This window comes from Oncorhynchus keta, chromosome 26 (genome assembly GCF_023373465.1).
Source record: "Oncorhynchus keta strain PuntledgeMale-10-30-2019 chromosome 26, Oket_V2, whole genome shotgun sequence".
Lineage (NCBI taxonomy): Eukaryota > Metazoa > Chordata > Actinopteri > Salmoniformes > Salmonidae > Oncorhynchus > Oncorhynchus keta.
In genome coordinates this window covers 3,092,335-3,111,603 of record NC_068446.1, presented here as the reverse complement: position 1 = coordinate 3,111,603, position 19,269 = coordinate 3,092,335, and the positions used below count along the sequence as shown (strand labels likewise).

At 45.4% G+C, this 19,269-nt stretch overlaps 1 protein-coding gene across 16 annotated transcripts in view; it reads left to right on the top strand.

Annotated features, from left to right (window-relative positions):
- Positions 1-1,258: 1,258 nt before the first annotated feature.
- Positions 1,259-19,269, top strand: part of zc3h3 (zinc finger CCCH-type containing 3) — a 120,811-nt gene continuing 102,800 nt past the window's right edge. For 15 of the 16 annotated variants that reach the window (XM_052480048.1, XM_052480047.1, XM_052480046.1 and 12 more), the window contains exons 1-3: positions 1,259-1,342; positions 1,596-3,132; positions 3,896-4,116. In XM_052480048.1, coding sequence (XP_052336008.1) covers positions 1,297-1,342; positions 1,596-3,132; positions 3,896-4,116 — 1,804 coding nt within the window. In that variant the 5' untranslated portion in view covers positions 1,259-1,296. The remainder of the gene's footprint in view (positions 1,343-1,595; positions 3,133-3,895; positions 4,117-19,269) is intronic. The other variant, XM_052480049.1, reaches the window with a different exon arrangement.

Genomic DNA, 19,269 nt, shown 5'->3' with positions numbered 1-19,269 from the left:
AGTACCAACTAACAATTGGAATGTTCCTCACTAAAATTGAAGAAGATGGGACTTCAAATGGGTGTCCTAACTCTGTGGTCACTAAAGATCCCATGACACTTATTGCAAGTGTATGTAATGATGAGTATCATTTTCTGTGTAATGTGTATATCAAACTGTATTCTCATCATGTAATACTGTGTATAAAAGTACCCTGTATGTAAAGTGTATGAATAATGTATATATAACAAAATATCTGTAAAAAAAATAATAATTAAACAAGTTTACTTTGGGCCAATAAAAGTAGAGTATGTAAGTTGGGTTAGCGTGGTGAGTTTCCCCTTACACTGTTTGGGTGCTTTGTGTGTCTAGAAAAGTGTCATGTAAGTCCAATCAATGATTTATTATCAAATGTTTTGCCATCTTCCATAGCTTGAAGACATTGCCTTTGTACAGCGGCAAACTGGTTCAAAATACCGGAAAGGTGGACTGCACGGCTATGTTAAGTTAAATAAACAAATGATTATAGTAAGAGACTAGGTGCTTGGCAGTCTGTGTAGTAGGTAAGTGCCTAAGATATGTCCATTTGTTTGTCTACATGCCATTTTAAATACAATGCAGCTATTGGAGTAAACCTATAAGCTTGCGAGCTGAGTTTGAATAAGACTTCTGATTACCACTTTGCATTTAGAACGGTTGGTTTTATTATAGTTAATAGATAACCACATAATTGGTGAATCACTAGATAAAACAAATGCATGTGTCTTTAAAAATAATCTTTATTATGGTTAAGGAAACCAAGCAGCACATTTTCCCATAAAAAAACAAAAGTCATCAAGAATATTAACAATTATAAAACTGTGAATATCTTTCCATAATTGTTTTACATGTAGACAATGCCAAAATAAATCTGAAACTGTTTCTGGATGCTCAACACAAAAAGTACAATCAATGTTAATGTATTTTTTGAGTTTCTTCAGGTAATGATTCACAGGGTAATGCGTATGGATCATTCTGAAAGAGACCTCTTTGACCTTGTTAACAAGCAAGTTTTTGTGTGGTAATAACCAGACTTTTTTCCCAACAGATATTAGTGACCAATCTATTCCAGTAATTTATGGCATTAATGGCATAATGGAATTGCAAGCCGTCTGGCATTGCAAGCTGGTCGATATACGCGTCATCACACTCCCTCATCTGATTGGTCGAGTAGGTGGGAATTCTGACTTTGTGGCTGTGGTAACGACCAAACTCCTCAATACGTAATCTATAATTGCGACGCTGGATGATGACGTTTGAGTTTAGGACATAAACAACATGGATGAGAGAGAAGCGCTGAAAAGGCAAATCGATCTGTTGCAAAGTAATGTGGTGTTTTACAGTACAGTTAACACAGTTAACATTACTGATACATTATATTTAATAACTAATACTTACCAGTTACAATTGAAAGCTGTCACGCTGGCTGTTATAACCACTACGTTCTCTGTTGATGCCTGGCTAACGCTATCTAATTTAGCTGGTGCAAATTGACGTTGCTAGCTAGATACACGCTTTTCAATTTTAATTAACCACTGTTGGCAGCTACTTCTTAACCTCTTTCTGTCATCTCACAGATCTCATTAATAACCATAGAAGTATCCATGGGGATGCCCCTTCTTGTTCTGGCCAGCAGTGGCACCCAGCGAGACCACCAGCCCGAGGCAGGGGTCCCAGCTCATTTTTCAGCCCCACATTCCCCTCGTGTGGTGGGCCTCACCCCCCAGGACACTGGAGGAAGAGCTACACTCTCAGTAGCAAGACCAGCTCATCCCAGCACAGTAGACCTACTACACAGACTGCCAAGCCCTCTCTAGAGCAGCAGGGTAGACAAATACAGATTACCAAGCCCTCTTTAGATTCTGCAGCACCCAACTCCTCTACTGGGTTCCTGTCTCTTCATGCAACAGATACCTTACAATCCAGCCACAGCAGTAAGGACCCAGCTAGAGGAGAGAAGGATGGAACAAAATGGGCTACGTCTAGGGATCTAACAGGGCCAAGGGGCCAGCAGTACGCACTCACAGGGGGAGTGAGACGATCTATGACGGGGACAGGCAGTGGATCCACAGCTATAGAGATAGAGACTGAACCCGTCAGAGGAAGGACAGGACCTGGGGGCAAGGCTGGGCTGGGAGTTTCGGCGAAGAGCATAGGACTGGGACTGCCTCTGATAATGACCGCCCCTGGACAAATGGACTTGTCAGGTGTCCCTGCCAAAATGACCACCATTGTCACCAGGGTTCAGAGCACTGCTCAGCTACATATTAAACATTGCGTGACTGGGAAAACCAATACAGCAGCTAAGCAGGTTGTCCCCAAGGCAGCCTCCAACAGCAACCCCACCCCTAGCGATGCCAATTCACTTCCTCTACCCCTTCCACCTCCTCTCTCTGCGCCCCCTAGTGCCTCTCTCTGTCCCAGGTCCAAGCTCACCTCAGCCCAGCCAGCCTCCTCTCCCCAGAACCACTCCAAGTTTACCTGGGTGAAGAGCCATCAGCCAGGAGGAGTCAGGCCCAGCCAGGCCAGAATAGAGTCCCGGCCCCCAGAAAATCTAATCACATCTGTCACCACCACAGTCTCCCATTCTGGTGTCCCTAGCAGTTTCTCATCCAGCCCCAGTTCCAGTAGGAAAGCCTTTGCCCCCAGAAAAAAGGTTGCCCGTAGGCTCAGTTTATCCACTGCAGTCCCTAAGACCTCCAAGTACACCTGGGTTTCCTCTGCTGCAGGGGTCCAGGCTAGGCTGTCCCGGAAGCCTCTCTCACCCAAAGACCTGGCTCTGGCTCTGCCCCAGAGAGCTGCAGAGGGGTTGGTTGCCAAGAAACCAAAATCCCCAAATCCTTTAGCCAAGCAGCGTAAGGCAGCAGCGGCCTCCTGCTCTACTACCCTCAGTAGTCGCTACTGCTGGAAGGCAGGTTCTGGGGGAGGGGGGCAGACTGGCTCCGGGACAGGGTCCAGAGGTGGGTCTCTGTTCCGCTGGACCTCTGAGAAAGAGAATGGGGCCAAGGGGGGGTCCAGTGTCCCTCCATCTGTAACGCAACGCACCGCCTCCTCTTCCCCTGGAGGGTTCAAACTCAGGAGCAGGATGAAGATCATCAGGAGGTCAGTTAGCAGGTGAGAAAGATGAGGGCAGCCAGTGATTTCTTTTCTCATCCATTCTCTTACTATAGAGAGCAATAGTAATGGCGTCTTTTTGTAAGCACTGATTCCGCCATGGCTCGTTGGGTCAAAGCCTATGGGGAGCTGAATTGGGGTGTAGATAAATGTGAAAATAAGGTCTGTGGCAAACACAAGCTTAGGAGATCTTATACATTTTCTTTGAGATAATTTTCTTCTAATTACTTTTTGTGATTTTTTTTAAAGCATTTATGTTAAAGAAAATATAAATTTAAGGTCATGTTAACTCAGGGGTTACCAAACATTTTCGCTCAGGCCCCTCTTCCAGCATTGGGATCCTGCGCCCCCCTTTCAAGCGCTCACACCATGTCTGTTACCATTGGCAAAAGCACTATTCATGACAAACTGTTCACACCCCTTTATATTTATATTATTTCCCCACTACCTCTAACACGCACGCACACACGCACACACACACACACACACACACACACACACACACACACACACACACACACACACACACACACACACACACACACACAGAGACAGACAGACAGACAGACAGACACACACACACACACACACACACACACACACACACACACACACACACACACACACACACACACACACACACACACACACACACACACACACACACACACACACACACACACACACACAGATGCACACACACACACACAGAGACAGACCGACAGACATCTACCTCTAACACACACTGTCCTATGTATTACAGTGGGTCTGGGGCAGAACGGAGATCCAGCCCAGCAGCCATGACCCTGATCAGCCGCTACTCTCTGCGCCTTAGGACACATACTCCGGTCCGGACACAAACTGCAGTGAGGACACGCACCCATGTCCAGAGCCCGGGGGGTGTGAAGAGGACCCCGTCCCTTGAACTGGTCTCATTTGGCAGACACAAGCTACGACGTCTCTCCCCCAACCCCTCCAGGACAGGTAGGAAAAGAGAGCTTGGAAAAAAGGGGGCAAACACACATGATGTACAGTCTTATTGGGGCCAGTAGGTTTTTCTGACCTTTGCTAGTGACCTGAACAAAAAAACATATTCCATGTAACTCCAAAATCAATGGAGGAATTAATGGAGTTCTTTTACATTCTAACATTTCAATTTAAAAAAAATATCTGTTTTTATAAGTTTCGCTAGCAGGGTTCGGGTGAATTCCACAAATTAAATTCCAACTCAATTCCCTCTCCCTATAAATGCCATCAATTCAACATTCCAGCAGGGTTGGGGTCAATTCCCTGAATTTAAATTCCTTCTTTCAACTCAAGCCAAACACAACCCATTAGCTTGTTTGCTAGCCAGCTAACTAGCGATTAGCATTAGTGGCTAGCACCATTTAGCTTAATTAACTTGCTAAGAAAATACAAACTAGCTGTTTGCAGATGTAAGAAACACAAACTAATATTGTAATTATAGGATGCTTGTGGATTTATATTAAGATCAAAGTGGAAACAACATCGTTGTCATCAACATTGTTGCATGTGCTGCACTGACCATTGCAGACTGAACGAAAGTGTCTCGAGGTCAAGCAACAACAAATGCGCTCCTTGAGTGATGGGGTGGGACTAGGTCTTATTGAGATGGCTGTGAATGGTGTCTTTTAGTCTGTGTTAGCTCCTGTGTGACTAATTTACTGTTGAAACTGACACGTATGTTTGGAATATTACAACACAAAGAAGCTATTGCCAACAATCGCTGTTTGTTGCCATCTTTAATGCATATGTCCCTCTGTGTAGAACTACATGACATGGACTGGAGTAGTGTGGAGATAATCTGTCTAACAGCTCTATGGTTTAGTCATTTTAGGACACTGGGATCTTTTTGCGCTTTGCAGTGCTCGAATCGGCCAATCTGCAGATGGTATCCCACACTGTCTCCAGTCTCCTGCAGGGGGCAACATACCCATCTTTATGGGAGGCCTATGGAGCAATGCAATGTGGTCTTTGTGTGAGGTCGGCAGATAAGAAGAGAGGAGTGAGGGTGGGGGGAGGGGGGTGGGGGTGTAATTGATAGCCTGTTTGAGCTGTGATGGTGAACAAGTGATTTCAGTGGGTAATGTTCGGGGCTGGAGGTGGGGAAGAGAAGAGGCTCTACTATCAAGCCCTAACATCAACTACACCACTCATCTCCCCCAGCCAGCCCTCTAGGTAAAAAGCAGCTTATGCATAATTATAATTTTGCAAATTGGATTGTTTTAACAAACGAGAGAATCTAGGCCTAACCTGATAGAAAGCAATCAGTGTTTTTAAAACCCTCTACCCCTCTCTTTCTTCCATCCCCCGGTCATTCTGCTATAGCAGCCCCTGTCATGCCCGTCTGTGTCGACTCCCCCCAGTCAATGGAGTCGAGCAGACATTAGAACATACATCAATATTAACAATGGGCTTTATTTATCCTGATGGCTGGCTGTCTGGCCCTCTCCATCGCTCACTCTCTCTGTTTCTCTCCTTTCTCTCTCATCATTCACCCTCCTCCTCTCACGTCAACTCTCTGTCCTCCATTGTTTTCCTGCTGTTCTTCTCTTCTTGTTCTGTCTCCATCCAGTCATTCTTTCTCCTAGTTCCGTGCCTTATCTTCTTTTGTAAGTGTTGAGATGAAGCTGGCCTGAAGCAGGATTCTGTTGTTTTTCTCTCAGTGATGGAGGGAAGGAAGGAGAAACTGAGAAAAGAAGGGATAGAGAGGAAGATGGAACGAGGGAGGGAGAGAGGAAGATGGAACGAGGGAGGGAGAGAGGAAGATGGAACGAGGGAGGGAGAGAGGAAGATGGAACGAGAGAGGGAGAGGAAGATGGAACGAGGGAGGGAGGGAGGAAGATGGAACGAGAGAGGGAGAGAGGAAGATGGAACGAGAGAGGGAGAGAGGAAGATGGAACGAGAGAGGGAGAGAGGAAGATGGAAAGAGAGAGGGAGAGAGGAAGATGGAACGAGAGAGGGAGAGAGGAAGATGGAAAGAGAGAGGGAGAGAGGAAGATGGAACGAGAGAGGGAGAGGAAGATGGAACGAGGGAGGGAGGGAGGAAGATGGAAGGGAGAGATGGAGAGAGTAAGATTGAAGAGAGAGGGAGAGAGGAAGATGGAGAGGAAGATGGAGAGGGAGGGAGAGGAAGATGGAACGAGGGAGAGGAGGGAGAGGAAGATGGAAAGAGATGGAACGAGAGAGGGAGAGGAAGATGGAAAGAGAGAGGGAGAGAGGAAGATGGAAAGAGAGAGGGGAAAGTAGCCATCTATGCTGCAGATAAGAGCTGCTAATAAAGAGCAAATTGAATTACTAATGATAAGGAGCAGTTTTACAGCTCTGATGACCACACACACACGATGTTGTTTTCTCTTCGATGATCTCTCTTTCCCTCAGTGCAGCAGTAGTGCAGACGTTAATTTGGCTGCCCGGATATCTACGGTTTAATTTATAGAGAGCATTCAAGGCCGTTATGAATCGTGTGTGTGTGTTTGTGCGCGCCTACGTGTGTACTTATCTGTGAGCTCAGATAACCTAATAAAGCAGATAAATCACAGGAATGGACAGAACGCGGAGTGAAGGAGTGCTGAGCCATGTGGGTTCAGGCCCCATGTGACGGCTCGCTGGGAGTGTAGGGTCTCTCCCTCTCTCTCCCCCTCTCCATCTCGCTTTCGGCCTCTAAATCAAATGAATTGTAATTGTCACATACGTCGAATACAACAAGTGTAAACTTTACAGTGAAATGTGTACTTACGAGCCCTTTCCCAACAATGCAGACTTAAAAAGTAATAGAAAATGTAAATAGTAGCACAATAAACAAAGCTATATACAGTGCCTTGCAAAAGTATTCACCCCCCTTGGCATTTTTCCCATTTTGTTGCATTACAACCTGTAATTTAATTAGATTTTTATTTGTATTTCATGTAATGGACATACACAAACTAGTCCAAATTGGTGAAATGAAATGAAAAAAAGTATTTGTTTAAAAAAAATAAAAATAAATGAAATGTGGTGTGTGCATATGTCACCCCCTTTGCTGTGAAGCCACTAAAAAATATATGTTGTGACCAATTACCTTCAGAAGTCACATTATTAGTTAAATAAAGTCCACCTGTGTGCAATTGAAGTGTCACATGATCTGTCACATGATCTCAGTATATTTACACATGTTTTGAAAGGGCCCCAGATTCTGCAACACCACTAAGCAAGGGCCACCACCAAGCAAGTGGCACCATGAAGACCAAGAAGCTCTCCTAACAGGTCAGGGATAAAGTTGTGGAGAAGTACAGATCAGGGTTGGGTTATATTTTTTTTAATCAGAAACTTTGAATATCTTAGGGAGCACCATTAAATCCATTTTTTTTTTATGTAAAGAATATGTCACCACAACAAACCTGCCAAGAGAGGGCCACCCATCAAAACTTGCGGACCAGGCAAGGAGGGCATTAACCAGAGTGGCAACAAAGAGACCAAAGATAATCCCGAAGGAGCTGCAAAGTGAAGATGGGAGTATCTGTCCATAGGACCACTTTAAGCCATACACTCCACAGAGCTGGGCTTTACGGAAGAGTGGCCAGAAAAAAAGACATTACATAAAGAAAAGAATAAGCAAACACTTTGGTGTTCGCCAAAAGGCATGTGGGAAACGCCCCAAACATATGGAAGAAGGTACTTTGGTCAGATGAGACTAAAATTGAGCTTTTTTGCCATCAAGGAAAACGCTATGTCTGGTGCAAACACCTCTCATCACCCCGAGAACACCATCCCCAGAGTGAGCATGGTGGTGGCAGAATCATGCTGTTGGGATGTTTTTCATCGGCAGGGACTGGGAAACTGGTCAGAATTGAAGGAATGATGAATGGGGCTAAATACTGGGAAATTCTTGAGGCAAACCTGTTTCAGTCTTCCAGAGATTTGAGACTGGGACGGAGTTTCACCATCCAGCAGGACATTGACCTCAAGCCTACTGCTAAAGCAACACTTGAGTGGTTTAAGGGGAAACATTTAAACGTCTTAGAATGGCCGAGTCAAAGCCCAGAACTCAATCCAATTGAGAATCTCAAATCAAATTTGATTGGTCACATGGTTAGCAGATGTTAATTCAAGTGTAGTGAAATGCTTTTGCTTCTAGTTCTGACCGTGCAGTAATATCTAACAAGTAATCAAACAATTTCATGCATAGTTTCCTAAGAACGCGAAGCGAGGTGTCCATTTCTGTTGGCGCCATCCCATCTGCGGTATGACTTGAAGATTGTTGTACACCAGTGGAACCTGTTCAACTTGAAGGAGCTGGAGCAGCCTTGAAGAATTCTCAAGAATCGCAGTGACTAGATGTGCCAAGCTTATAGAGACACGCCCCAAGTGACATGTTGCTATAATTACTGCAAAAGGTGGATCTACAAAGTATTAGCTTTGGGGTGTGAATAGTTATGCACGCTCAAGTTTTATTTCTTGTTTGTTTCACAAAACATATTTTGCATCTTCAAAGTGGTAGGCATGTTGTGTAAATAAATTATACAAACCCTCCAAAAATCCATTTTAATTCAAGGTTGTAGGGCAACAAAATAGGAAAAATGCCAAGGGGGCTGAATAATTTCATATGTCGCTGTATATATTTAAGTGTGCAGGGGTACGAGGTAGTTGAAATACGGGGTAAAAGTGACGAGGCAATTAACAGAGTAACAGCAGCGTATGTGGAGATTGTGAATGTGTGTGTCAATATGCGTGAGTGTGTGTTTGTGTGTGGGTGGAGTCCTCTAGCGGTCTCTGTCTCTTTGTGTCTGTATTTGTCTATATGTTTCTGTGGAATGTGGTGTTGCTCTATATAATACAATCACACAGGTAGAACAGAGCTGAGTCTTCGCGTAACAAATCCAATCCCGTCTAAAGATCATGTTAGTTTCAGAAGACTTCACTTCACTGAGAGGGTGTCTTGGGGGGTTGGAGGTGTAAGTTGAGAGGGCCATTGTTGGCGCTTTAGAGTTGGTGTAGTTCACATATCGGCCCTGCTATGGCAGCCATGTCCTCCTCTTTCTCAGCATCAAGTTACTGGTACCCCCCCCCCTCCACCACACACTTCCCAGCCGGTTACCCCGCCAACACAGACGTTTTGTGGGGATCCCGCTACCGTGCCGATGATCGGCCCATTTGGTCCATAAATGATCATAGTGCGACATGTGCATCTATCCACAACTATATTTAGGCTTCACTTAGTGACAGTATGCTCTTATATCATGCCCCTGTGCTCTGCTATTAGGTCTTTGTATGACTTAGCAATATAGTGATTCTATGATATACTCTGCAATAAAATCTAAATCTAACTGCACTATTTGTTTGAATATGCAACACAAAATGTAGGCGTGCGTGTGTGGACTATCTGTTAGTGCAGGTTGTAAACTCAGCAAAAAAAGAAACGTCCCTTTTTCAGGACCCTGTCTTTCAAAGATAAATCGTACAGATCCAAATAACTTCACAGATCTTCATTGTAAAGGGTTTAAACACTGTTTCCCAATGCTTGTTCAATGAACCATAAACTATTAATGAACATGCACCTGTGGAACGGTCGTTAAGACACTAACAGCTTACAGATGGTAGGCAATTAATGTCACAGTTATGAAAACTTAGGACACAAAAGAGGCCTTTCAACTGACACTGAAAAACACCAAAAGAAAGATGCCCAGGGTCCCTGCTCATCTGTGTGAACATGCCTTAGGCATGCTGCAACGAGGCATGAGAACTGCAGATGTGGCCAGGGCAATAAATTGCAATGTCTGTACTGTGAGACGCCTAAGACAGCGCTACAGGGAGACAGGACAGACAGCTGATCGTCCTCGCAGTGGCAGACCACGTGTAACAACACCTGCACAGGACCGGTACATCTGAACATCACACCTGCGGAACAGGTACAGGATAGTAACAACAACTGCCCGAGTTACACCAGGAACGCACAATCCCTCCATCAGTGCTCAGACTTTCCGCAATAGGCTGAGAGAGGCTGGACTGAGGGCTTGTAAGGCCTGTTGTAAGGCAGGTCTTTACCAGACATCACCGGAAACAACATTGCCTATGGGCACAAATCCACCGTCACTGGACTAGACAGGACTGGCAAAAAGTGCTCTTCACTGACGAGTCGCGGTTTTGTCTCACCAGGGGTGAGTGTTACACCGAGGCCTGTACTCTGGAGCGGGATCGATTTGGAGGTGGAGGGTCCGTCATGGTCTGGGGCGGTGTGTCACAGCATCATCAGACTGAGTTTGTTGTCATTGCAGGCAATCTCAACGCTGTGTGTTACAGGGAAGACATCCTCCTCCCTCATGTGGTACCCTTCCTGCAGGCTCATCCTGACATGACCCTCCAGCATGACAATGCCACCAGCCATACTGCTCGTTCTGTGCGTGATTTCCTGCAAGACAGGAACGTCAGTGTTCTGCCATGGCCAGCGAAGAGCCCAGATCTCAATCCCATTGAGCATGTCTGGGATCTGTTGGATCGGAGGGTGAGGGCTCGGGCCATTCCTGCCAAAAATGTCTGGGAACTTGCAGGTGCCTTGGTGGAAGAGTGGGGTAATATCTCACAGCAAGAACTGGCAAATCTGATGCAGTCCATGAGGAGGAGATGCACTGCAGTACTTAATGCAGCTGCTGGCCACACCAGATACTGACTGTTACTTTTGAATTTGATCTCCCCTTTGTCCAGGGACACATTATTCAATTTATTTTAGTCACGTCTGTGGAACTTGTTCAGTTTATGTCTCAGTTGTTGAATCTTGTTATGTTCATTCAAATATTTACACATGTTAAGTTTGCTGAAAATAAACACAGTTGCCAGTGAGAGGACGTTTTTTATTTTTTTTGCTGAGTTTCTATCATCCTTGTCTCTCAGTTGTCTCCTCATTAATCAGCATGACTGTAAGTTAAGTTGGATAAAAGTGTCCGCTCAATGGCTAATTATTATTGCTGGATTATACTTATATTTACTTATATTTTCTATTCGTATGTTGTACAGTAGATAGGCTAAAGATACTCTATGCATTTCATATGTAATCAATCTCATATGTAATCAGTGCTAGTATCAGGTATGGCAACAACGCAACACACGCACTGATCGGTGAGAATGACACCATCTCCCCTAACACACACTGATGTCATGCGTCACATTTAAAAGCCTGTCCTTATTTGGCTGTGGTTTGGCTTAGTGTGTTTTTGTTTGTTTATTTGCATCATTCACTAGTTCACACTTTCTCTAGTTTCTCCCACTATAGTCCCCCCCGTGGTAAACATTCCGTTACACACAGCTTTATTTGGGCTTGAAATCACTCTTGTATTTGGTTGTATTCAGAATGCACAGTTGCTGTGTCCATATCTGTATATGCATGTACGAATACGTGTAAAATAATATTTCTGCATGCCAATAATCGTCTCTTACTATTGTAAGGGTGAGTAGTGTGTGTATTTCTTTCATCAGCTGCGTGTCAACATTACCCACTCTAAATGCCATTCCCTAACACATTGTCAGTCAGGCACCATAGCTTTGTCAATCAGGCACCACGCACGCTCTGCGTCTTATGGCAGGCAGCAATGCCAACCCACAGCTCTCTTCGTCCTCCCCCAACAGGACAGGTAGCCTATTCTCATCAGAGAGGTCTTTGAAACCTTGAATAATGGTTTCAAATTTGGGGAAATGACACTCAATTTGTTTTAATGTTTTAGACATTTTGTCAGGAAAGCTCTGTCTCAGGTTCTGCTTTATTGCAGTGGTTGCACAGACTTTCCTCTACGCTTCCTGTGTCAACCTTTCTCTATGAGAAGTCTCTCTCTCTCTTCTCTAACTCTCTCTCTCTCTAACTCTCTCTCTCTCTCTCTCTCTCTCTCTCTCTCTCTCTCTCTCTCTCTCTCTCTCTCTCTCTCTCTCTCTCTAACTCTCTCTCTCTCTCTCTTCTCTCTCTTCTCTGTCTCTTCTCTCTCTTCTCTCTCTCGCTCTCTCAATATGTATCTCTCTTTCATTTCAATTTAAGGGGCTTTATTGCTATGGGAAACACATGTTTACATTGCTAAAGCAAGTGAAATAGATAATAAACAATGATGAAAAAAAAGAACAATAAACATTACACCCACAAGTTCCAAAATAGTGGCAAAGCGTTTCTCTCTCTCTCTGTCACTTTTTCAGGCCCTCTCCTCTCCTCTCCTCTCCTCTCCTCTCCTCTCCTCTCCTCTCCTCTCCTCTCCTCTCCTCTCCTCTCCTCTCTCTCTATCACTCACACACATACACACACACACACACACACACACACATGCGTGCGTCTTCATGCATCCACAGAATCACACACACAGATGCTGCTTTGCGTTGCTAATGCACTAAAGATTTAACCAGCTATTGTTTTGAAGGACCACCCACATCCCTCGTTATTAACTACTTTATGGGCATATTGATGGGGAAATTCAGTAGTGCCCCCCCCTGCTGACAATGTCAGAGTTTAATTCAAAAAGAGAAAAGCAGCGAAATGGAGTGTTTAAAATAAAGACAAGTGGGGCCAGAAAATGTATGTTTGGGAAAGACTTGGTGAAGTGGTAAAACTGGATGATAGCAGTTAGGTGTGAAGATTGTGAGGTCACTGTACACATTTGACAATCACAGTACGGGACTTCAAACAGGCCTATGGCATGTCAAGGGAACTGTAGCCTACTGTTCAGATGGGTTAAATGGAAACTGAAATCTGGACACGGACTGCAGTAGATCTATAACCTCTCACATAGCCTTAATATTAACTCCTGCAGAATGAAGCATATCTTGCAGTGAAATGATACACCAATTTAGCTTGTTAACAGCAGCCGGTTAACAGCAAATCAAGAGGCTTGGATCAAGAGGCTTGCTGTCTAATATTTGTTTTGTGCGTGCAGCAAACTGTGAGTAGAATTTGAGTTACTTGTATAACTTTATGAGCTGGGGCGTCCGTCCTGCAAATACTTTAGGTCAGAGACTATATAATGTTCTCATTGTGCTCGTTAGCAGATAGTTAGCATTCTCTATGGGAATCTACATTTACTTGTTAGCATTGCTAACCGATCAGGTTACAAATAGCTCCCCTTGTGTTCACTGCTGTTATTGATGAATATACCGGTATGGCATAAGGTCGGTATAGCTATCTGGCCCAAGCCGAATTGCCTGTTTCTGTTGGAGTCTTTAAGGCTGTCATAAAGAACAACAAATGCCACGACGATCTGGACGAGACTGACGAATCGAGGCAAAGGTAAGAATCTCTGATTTAACTATCTGTTAGCTACATTTTGTAATTGATACATTGGCTACATTTCTTTCAAAGGACAATTCTGTGAACTGACTTGTGCAAGCTTTAAATTGACCTGTTAGCAAAGGTGTCATCTAGAGATGCCGCGCAGGAGCTTGCAGAGATTTGTAGCCTTGCATGATGTCTACTTTAATGCTAATGAGCATTTTTTTCGAATCTGAGGGTAAATAGAGCCGAATATATTGATGTTCACCTTGTCCAAGAGAGATTTACGTGGTTATCAAAACGCCATGCCAGGGTAAGCCTACATGAAACCACAGCCCTTATTTTAAGGGATTCTAAAATTCCCCATGGGAAAAATGTATGTTGGAAAAACAATTGGAACCATTTCCATGTTTGAAGGCTAGGTTTTATGGGTATTATGACACCTCCGCTGTGGGGCTCTATCCCTCACCTCTCCCTCCCCATTACAGTAACCCAACACCAACTCCCTCCCCTCCATGTGTCTTTACAGAGTGAAGTGTAACCATAATATTCATGGGGTTTTGGCATTTGCGTGTCCTTGGATCGCCTGGCATGTTAATTATGGGACCCCCCCTCCCTGTCTCTCTACCTTCCTGATTGCACGCAGGGACACTTCTGGTCCCATCGGGGTAGTGGGTGACGGGGTAGGGGGGGTTAGGGACTTTAGAGTTTGGGAGTTGAGGTCCAAGCAGGGGGCTTGAAGTGTGTCCCTTGGTTGGGTGGGGAGGGGGCCGGGAGCAGCCCACCTCTGCTCTAGCCTTTACCACCCTCTTGTAAGACAATCCTCCTCCCTCTTGTCCAGTGGGTTTAGGATGGGGAACCTTAGAGGAGAGGAGACTGGCTTTACACTGGGTTACCCTCAGAGCTAGATAGGACATGTAGTTACCTCACTACCAAATGGCCTTTTGGGCCTCATTAGGGAATATCTTTTACACCCTGTCTGACATATACTCACTCACTCACTCACTCACTCACTCACTCACTCACTCACTCACTCACTCACTCACTCACTCACTCACTCACTCACTCACTCACTCACTCACTCACTCACTCACTCACTCACTCACTCACTCACTCACTCACTCACTCACTCACTCACTCACTCACTCACTCACTCACTCTCACTCACTCACTTTCCTAGTTTACACTCCCAAACTCCTTACTCACTCACTCACTCACTCACTCACTTTCCTAGTTTACACTCCCAAACTCCTTACTGACATACTCACTCAATAGGTTACTTATTTACCCACAGTCAGTGTCTGTCAGTCAGTAGCACCAGTATCTCTCTTACTCACACTAATAGCACCTACTAGTCAATCCCGCAGGGATGGAGAGATCAGTGGAGATGGGTAGGGGCATGGGCCTGTCCTAGCCACTCTGACTGACCACAGACCACAGGTTCAGGAACTATTCTGAGCTATTCTCCCCCCACCTCCTTGCTCACTCCCTCTCTCCTCAATCCCTCTTCCTCTCTTTCCCTTCTCTGTCCCTCCCTCCTCGCTCCCTCTCTCTGTCCAGAGAGAGTAATGATATTTTCCTAATTAACTGGTTGGCTGATGCTCTCCCAGGCCCAGCTGGGCAAGGCTTGAGGCCAGATCTCACCTTGCCTCCACCATTCCATCCAGTGCTATCCCTGGTTCAGCTGGGTGAGGCTAGGGGCCAGATTACTCTTCCCCCTGCCTCACCCCTTCCTCCCTCCCTCCTCCGCCTGGCTCTCTCCCCAAAAACAGCACCAGGGCCCTAGTAGCCCCTCCAGACGTGGGGAAACCCAATCCTCTAATCTCTCTCACTGCCTGATATTTTTTGTCAGCCTTTCCAACTTTCCATTTCAGTCGTGCAGGCTGCAGGGCCGGACACCTGAGAACCCCCTGTCTATTCTGGTCCTCTAGAGTTATCCAGCCAGCAACCTCTCTCCCCCTCCCTGCCTACTTCCCTCCCTCCCTCCCTCCTCACACCCTCCTCTCCTCTGTGCCCCAGTCCATCCCTTGGGGGCAGTTAAGTTTTCTCCAGTCTCTTGGGCCCCTCAGCTATGTGGCTATGTGCTTCAAGTCATGATAAGCATGCAAGCCTCCAAGCTCAACACCAGCCTTTCTCCTAAGCCTCTGCCCTGACCTACCCCACCTGCCCCCTGACCCTCGGTGTTCTATGCCCAGGCTACACACACACACACACACACAAAAACTCTCCTCACCATCCTATCCCCACAGGTGTGCCCATCACCTACCTCAACAGAGGAAGGTGACAGACAGGTGTAAACTGAATGATGGATGGGTGAAACATATATGAACCCGGTCACACCCTATCGCTATCTCTCTCTCTCTCTCTCTCTCTCTCCCTCTCTCTCTCTCTCTCTCTCTCTCTCTCTCTCTCTCTCTCTCTCTCTCTCTCTCTCTCTCTCTCTCTCTCTCTCTCTCTATCTCTCCCTCCCTCTCTCTCTCCACTGTCTCACTCCTCCGCCTTATCCCTCCTATCACACTTAACCCTCCTCATTTAACTCCGGCTAGTACCCTTTATCCATCTCCTTCTCTCCCCCTCCATCACTCCTCGTGCTCACCCCAAGCCCTGGTTTTGTGTGTGTGTCCCGCTGCGTCTGAATAATTCATGCTCAACCTATTTCATTAGGGAGATTTGCTCTGAACAGAGAGAGGCAGAGTAATTGAGTCCTCTTAACTGTGTGTGTCTTTGACTGACTGTTAGTGTAAACATTCTGACACAGTGATAGCAGCATCGAGCGACTGTAAGAAGAGTCTGAGGAGCCACCAGTCTCTATCCCTCGCTCTCCTTTTCACAGTTATCTAGTTTATTTCTCTCTCTCTCTCTCTCTCTCTCTCTCACTCACTCACTCACTCACTCACTCACTCACTCACTCACTCACTCACTCACTCACTCACTCACTCACTCACTCACCCAGCGTTTCCTGCTAACTAAATCAGTCTTTCACAATACTTGGCGGCGCTGGCGATTGGCCGTCTTGGCGATCGTGGCACAATGCTAGTGTTGTTGGTAATATCCTGGTCTGATGGGTGACTGGCGTGGCTACAGACGAGTAGTGCCTTCATTACTGCTCTCTATAACTCATCCTGTCTCTCTCAGGGCTTGGCAGGCTGTTTTTATTTTTGTATTTATTTGACTAGGCAGTTGGAACAGCACTGTGGTTAGGGTCAGCGTCCTAATTATACACACCTGTCCTAAACCGGGTTAAGTGTACAGCCAGGACCAGGGGATCCATACACACCTGTCCTAAACCGGGTTAAGTGTACAGCCAGGACCAGGGGATGCATACACACGTGTTTGTCAGCTGCTTGTATTTCTGCTCATGGACTGCAGAGGGGGCTGTGCACTGTGAATGCAGGCAGGACCAGGCCCGGTGACCCGAATGATCTCAAGAGGATGGTCTATCTATGAGTCTTACATCTGACATTGTCGGTCGGGCTGAACGTGTGTAAGTACGTGTGAGATGCAGGTGTCCTCTACCCTCTACTGTATGTCACTAAGGTAATCCAGATCCACCCCTCTCTGTAACAGTAATGTGTTCTGTGTATGGGGGCTGCGGAGTTGACCGCATCATAAGAAGGTGTGAGGGGGGAGTCTGAATGTCACACCTGACCCTCCGCACCTGTCCAGTTGTATGATACTTAACGTCACCCTTCTCCAGACAGCTCTGCGCCTGCTGCTTAATACTAATATGTACACTACGCACATATGCACACAAGCATGACGATTACACACATGCAGTGCATTCGGAAAGTATTCAGACCCCTTCCCTTTTTCCACATTTTGTTACGTTACAGTCTTATTCTAAAACAGATTCAATTATTCCCCCCACTCATCAATCTACACACAATGCCCCATAATGACATCACAATACCCCATAATGACATCACAATACCCCATAATGACATCACAATACCCCATAATGACAAAGCAGAAACGTTTGCAAATGTATAAAAAAAAACTAAAACAGAAATACCTTATTTACTTAAGTATTCAGACCCTTTGCTATGAGACTCGGAATTAAGCCCAGGTGCATCCTGTTTTCTTTGATCGTCCTTGAGCTGTTTCTAAAACTCGATTGGAGTCCACCTGTGGTAAATTCATTGATTGGAAGTTATCTAGAAAGGCACCAACCTGTCAATATAAAGGTCCCACAGTTGACAGTGCATGTCAGAGCAAAAACCAAGCCATGAGGTCAAAGGAGCTCCGAGACAGGATTGTGTTGAGGCACAGATCTGCGGAACGCTACTAAAACATTTCTACAGCATTGAAGGTCCCCAAGAACACAGTGGCCTCCATCATTCTTAAATTGAATAAGTTTGGAACTAACAAGGATCTTCCTAGAGCTGGCCACCCGGCCAAACTGAGCAATTGGGGGAGAAGTGCCTTGGTCAGGGAGGTGACCAAAAACCCGATGATCACTCGGACAGAGCTCCAGAGTTCCTCTGTGGAGATGGGAGAACCTTCCAGGAGGACAACCATCTCATCAAGCCACCAATCAGGCCTTTATGGTAGAGTGGACAGACGGAAGCCACTTCTCAGTAAAAGGCACATGATATCCCGCTTGGAATTTGCCAAAAGGCACCTAAAGGACACTCAGACCATGAGAAACAAGATTCTCTGGTCTGATGAAACCAAGATTGAACACTTTGGCTTGAATGCCAAGTTTCAGGTTTGGAGGAAACCTGGCACCATCACGTGGTATGTTTTTCAGTGCAGGGACACACTCAATGACATACTTTAAAAAAATCTCAAATACTATTTCAAAATACTCTGTGCCCCACACACTACTCTGTTTGAGAGAGACAGAGAAGAGGAGAGAGAGAAAGAGAAGGAGGGGGTGAGAGGAGAGCGACTGCGAGAGAGAGAGTACAGTATTGATTCGGGGGCAGTTCATTCTGTGATGTCCCTGGTGAGGTGCTCTGGGGGAAATAGCTAGTTTGTCTCCTGTCACTTTGGCTTCACAGTTAAAGAAAGAACAGAGTGGAGAAAGAAAACCCCTCGTCACCATAGACGAGAGCATCAACATCAAAGGGACCCGGGGAGATCTAGAACAGACGGTGCTTGATTGCGTGCGGTGGAGAAGGTTGTATTGATCATTGGTCGTTTACTGTCCCTCGATCCCTGGTGAATTGCACTGTGGGAAGTGGTTAATTTGTCGCCTGTCCAGGGAGGGGCTTAGACAAGATGCGTGCATACAGTATGCGTGTGTGTGGTCATTTGTCTCCTGTCCTGAGTCGTCCTCAACTGTTAAAAGCCTCGCTCGGTCTCTGTGGTGACAATGTGATGTCATTGATCCCTCTGTCCAATGACAGTAATGCTGGACTAACTGGCCTCGTTAACATAATGTATACATTATATACTGTAGAAATTGTATAGGAAGAAAATAACAGTTATGAAAGACTGAAGAAGCATTGTTCTCTTTGTGATCTAGGAGGCTAAAAGCCTATTCAAATTGAAGAGAGTTAAAGCATCGGTACGCAGACAAAATTTCATTTCATATGTACATAAACTTTTCACTTTACATTTGCAACAGAATGTCTTGTGCCGAGACATTTACCTTAAATATCCAATTTTTACAACCTGTATGGTGCAGCTGTCAAGTTGTTGGACCTTAAATGAAACTGCTATACTTGTTTATTTATCACAATTTGCTTTAGCCAATTTTGTTATTTTAATGCATGGCTGACAGACCAGTTCTGTGCCTTCTCTGCTTTCCACTTGCCTCCTCCATTTCTGCTGTAATGCAGCAATCAGTTAGTTGTAATTTTGTGTAGAGCAGACTTCCATATATTTTGGTTAACTGCGTGTTTGACAACTCCACCAGTCCTATTTATGATATTATATACAATTATATATTATTATAA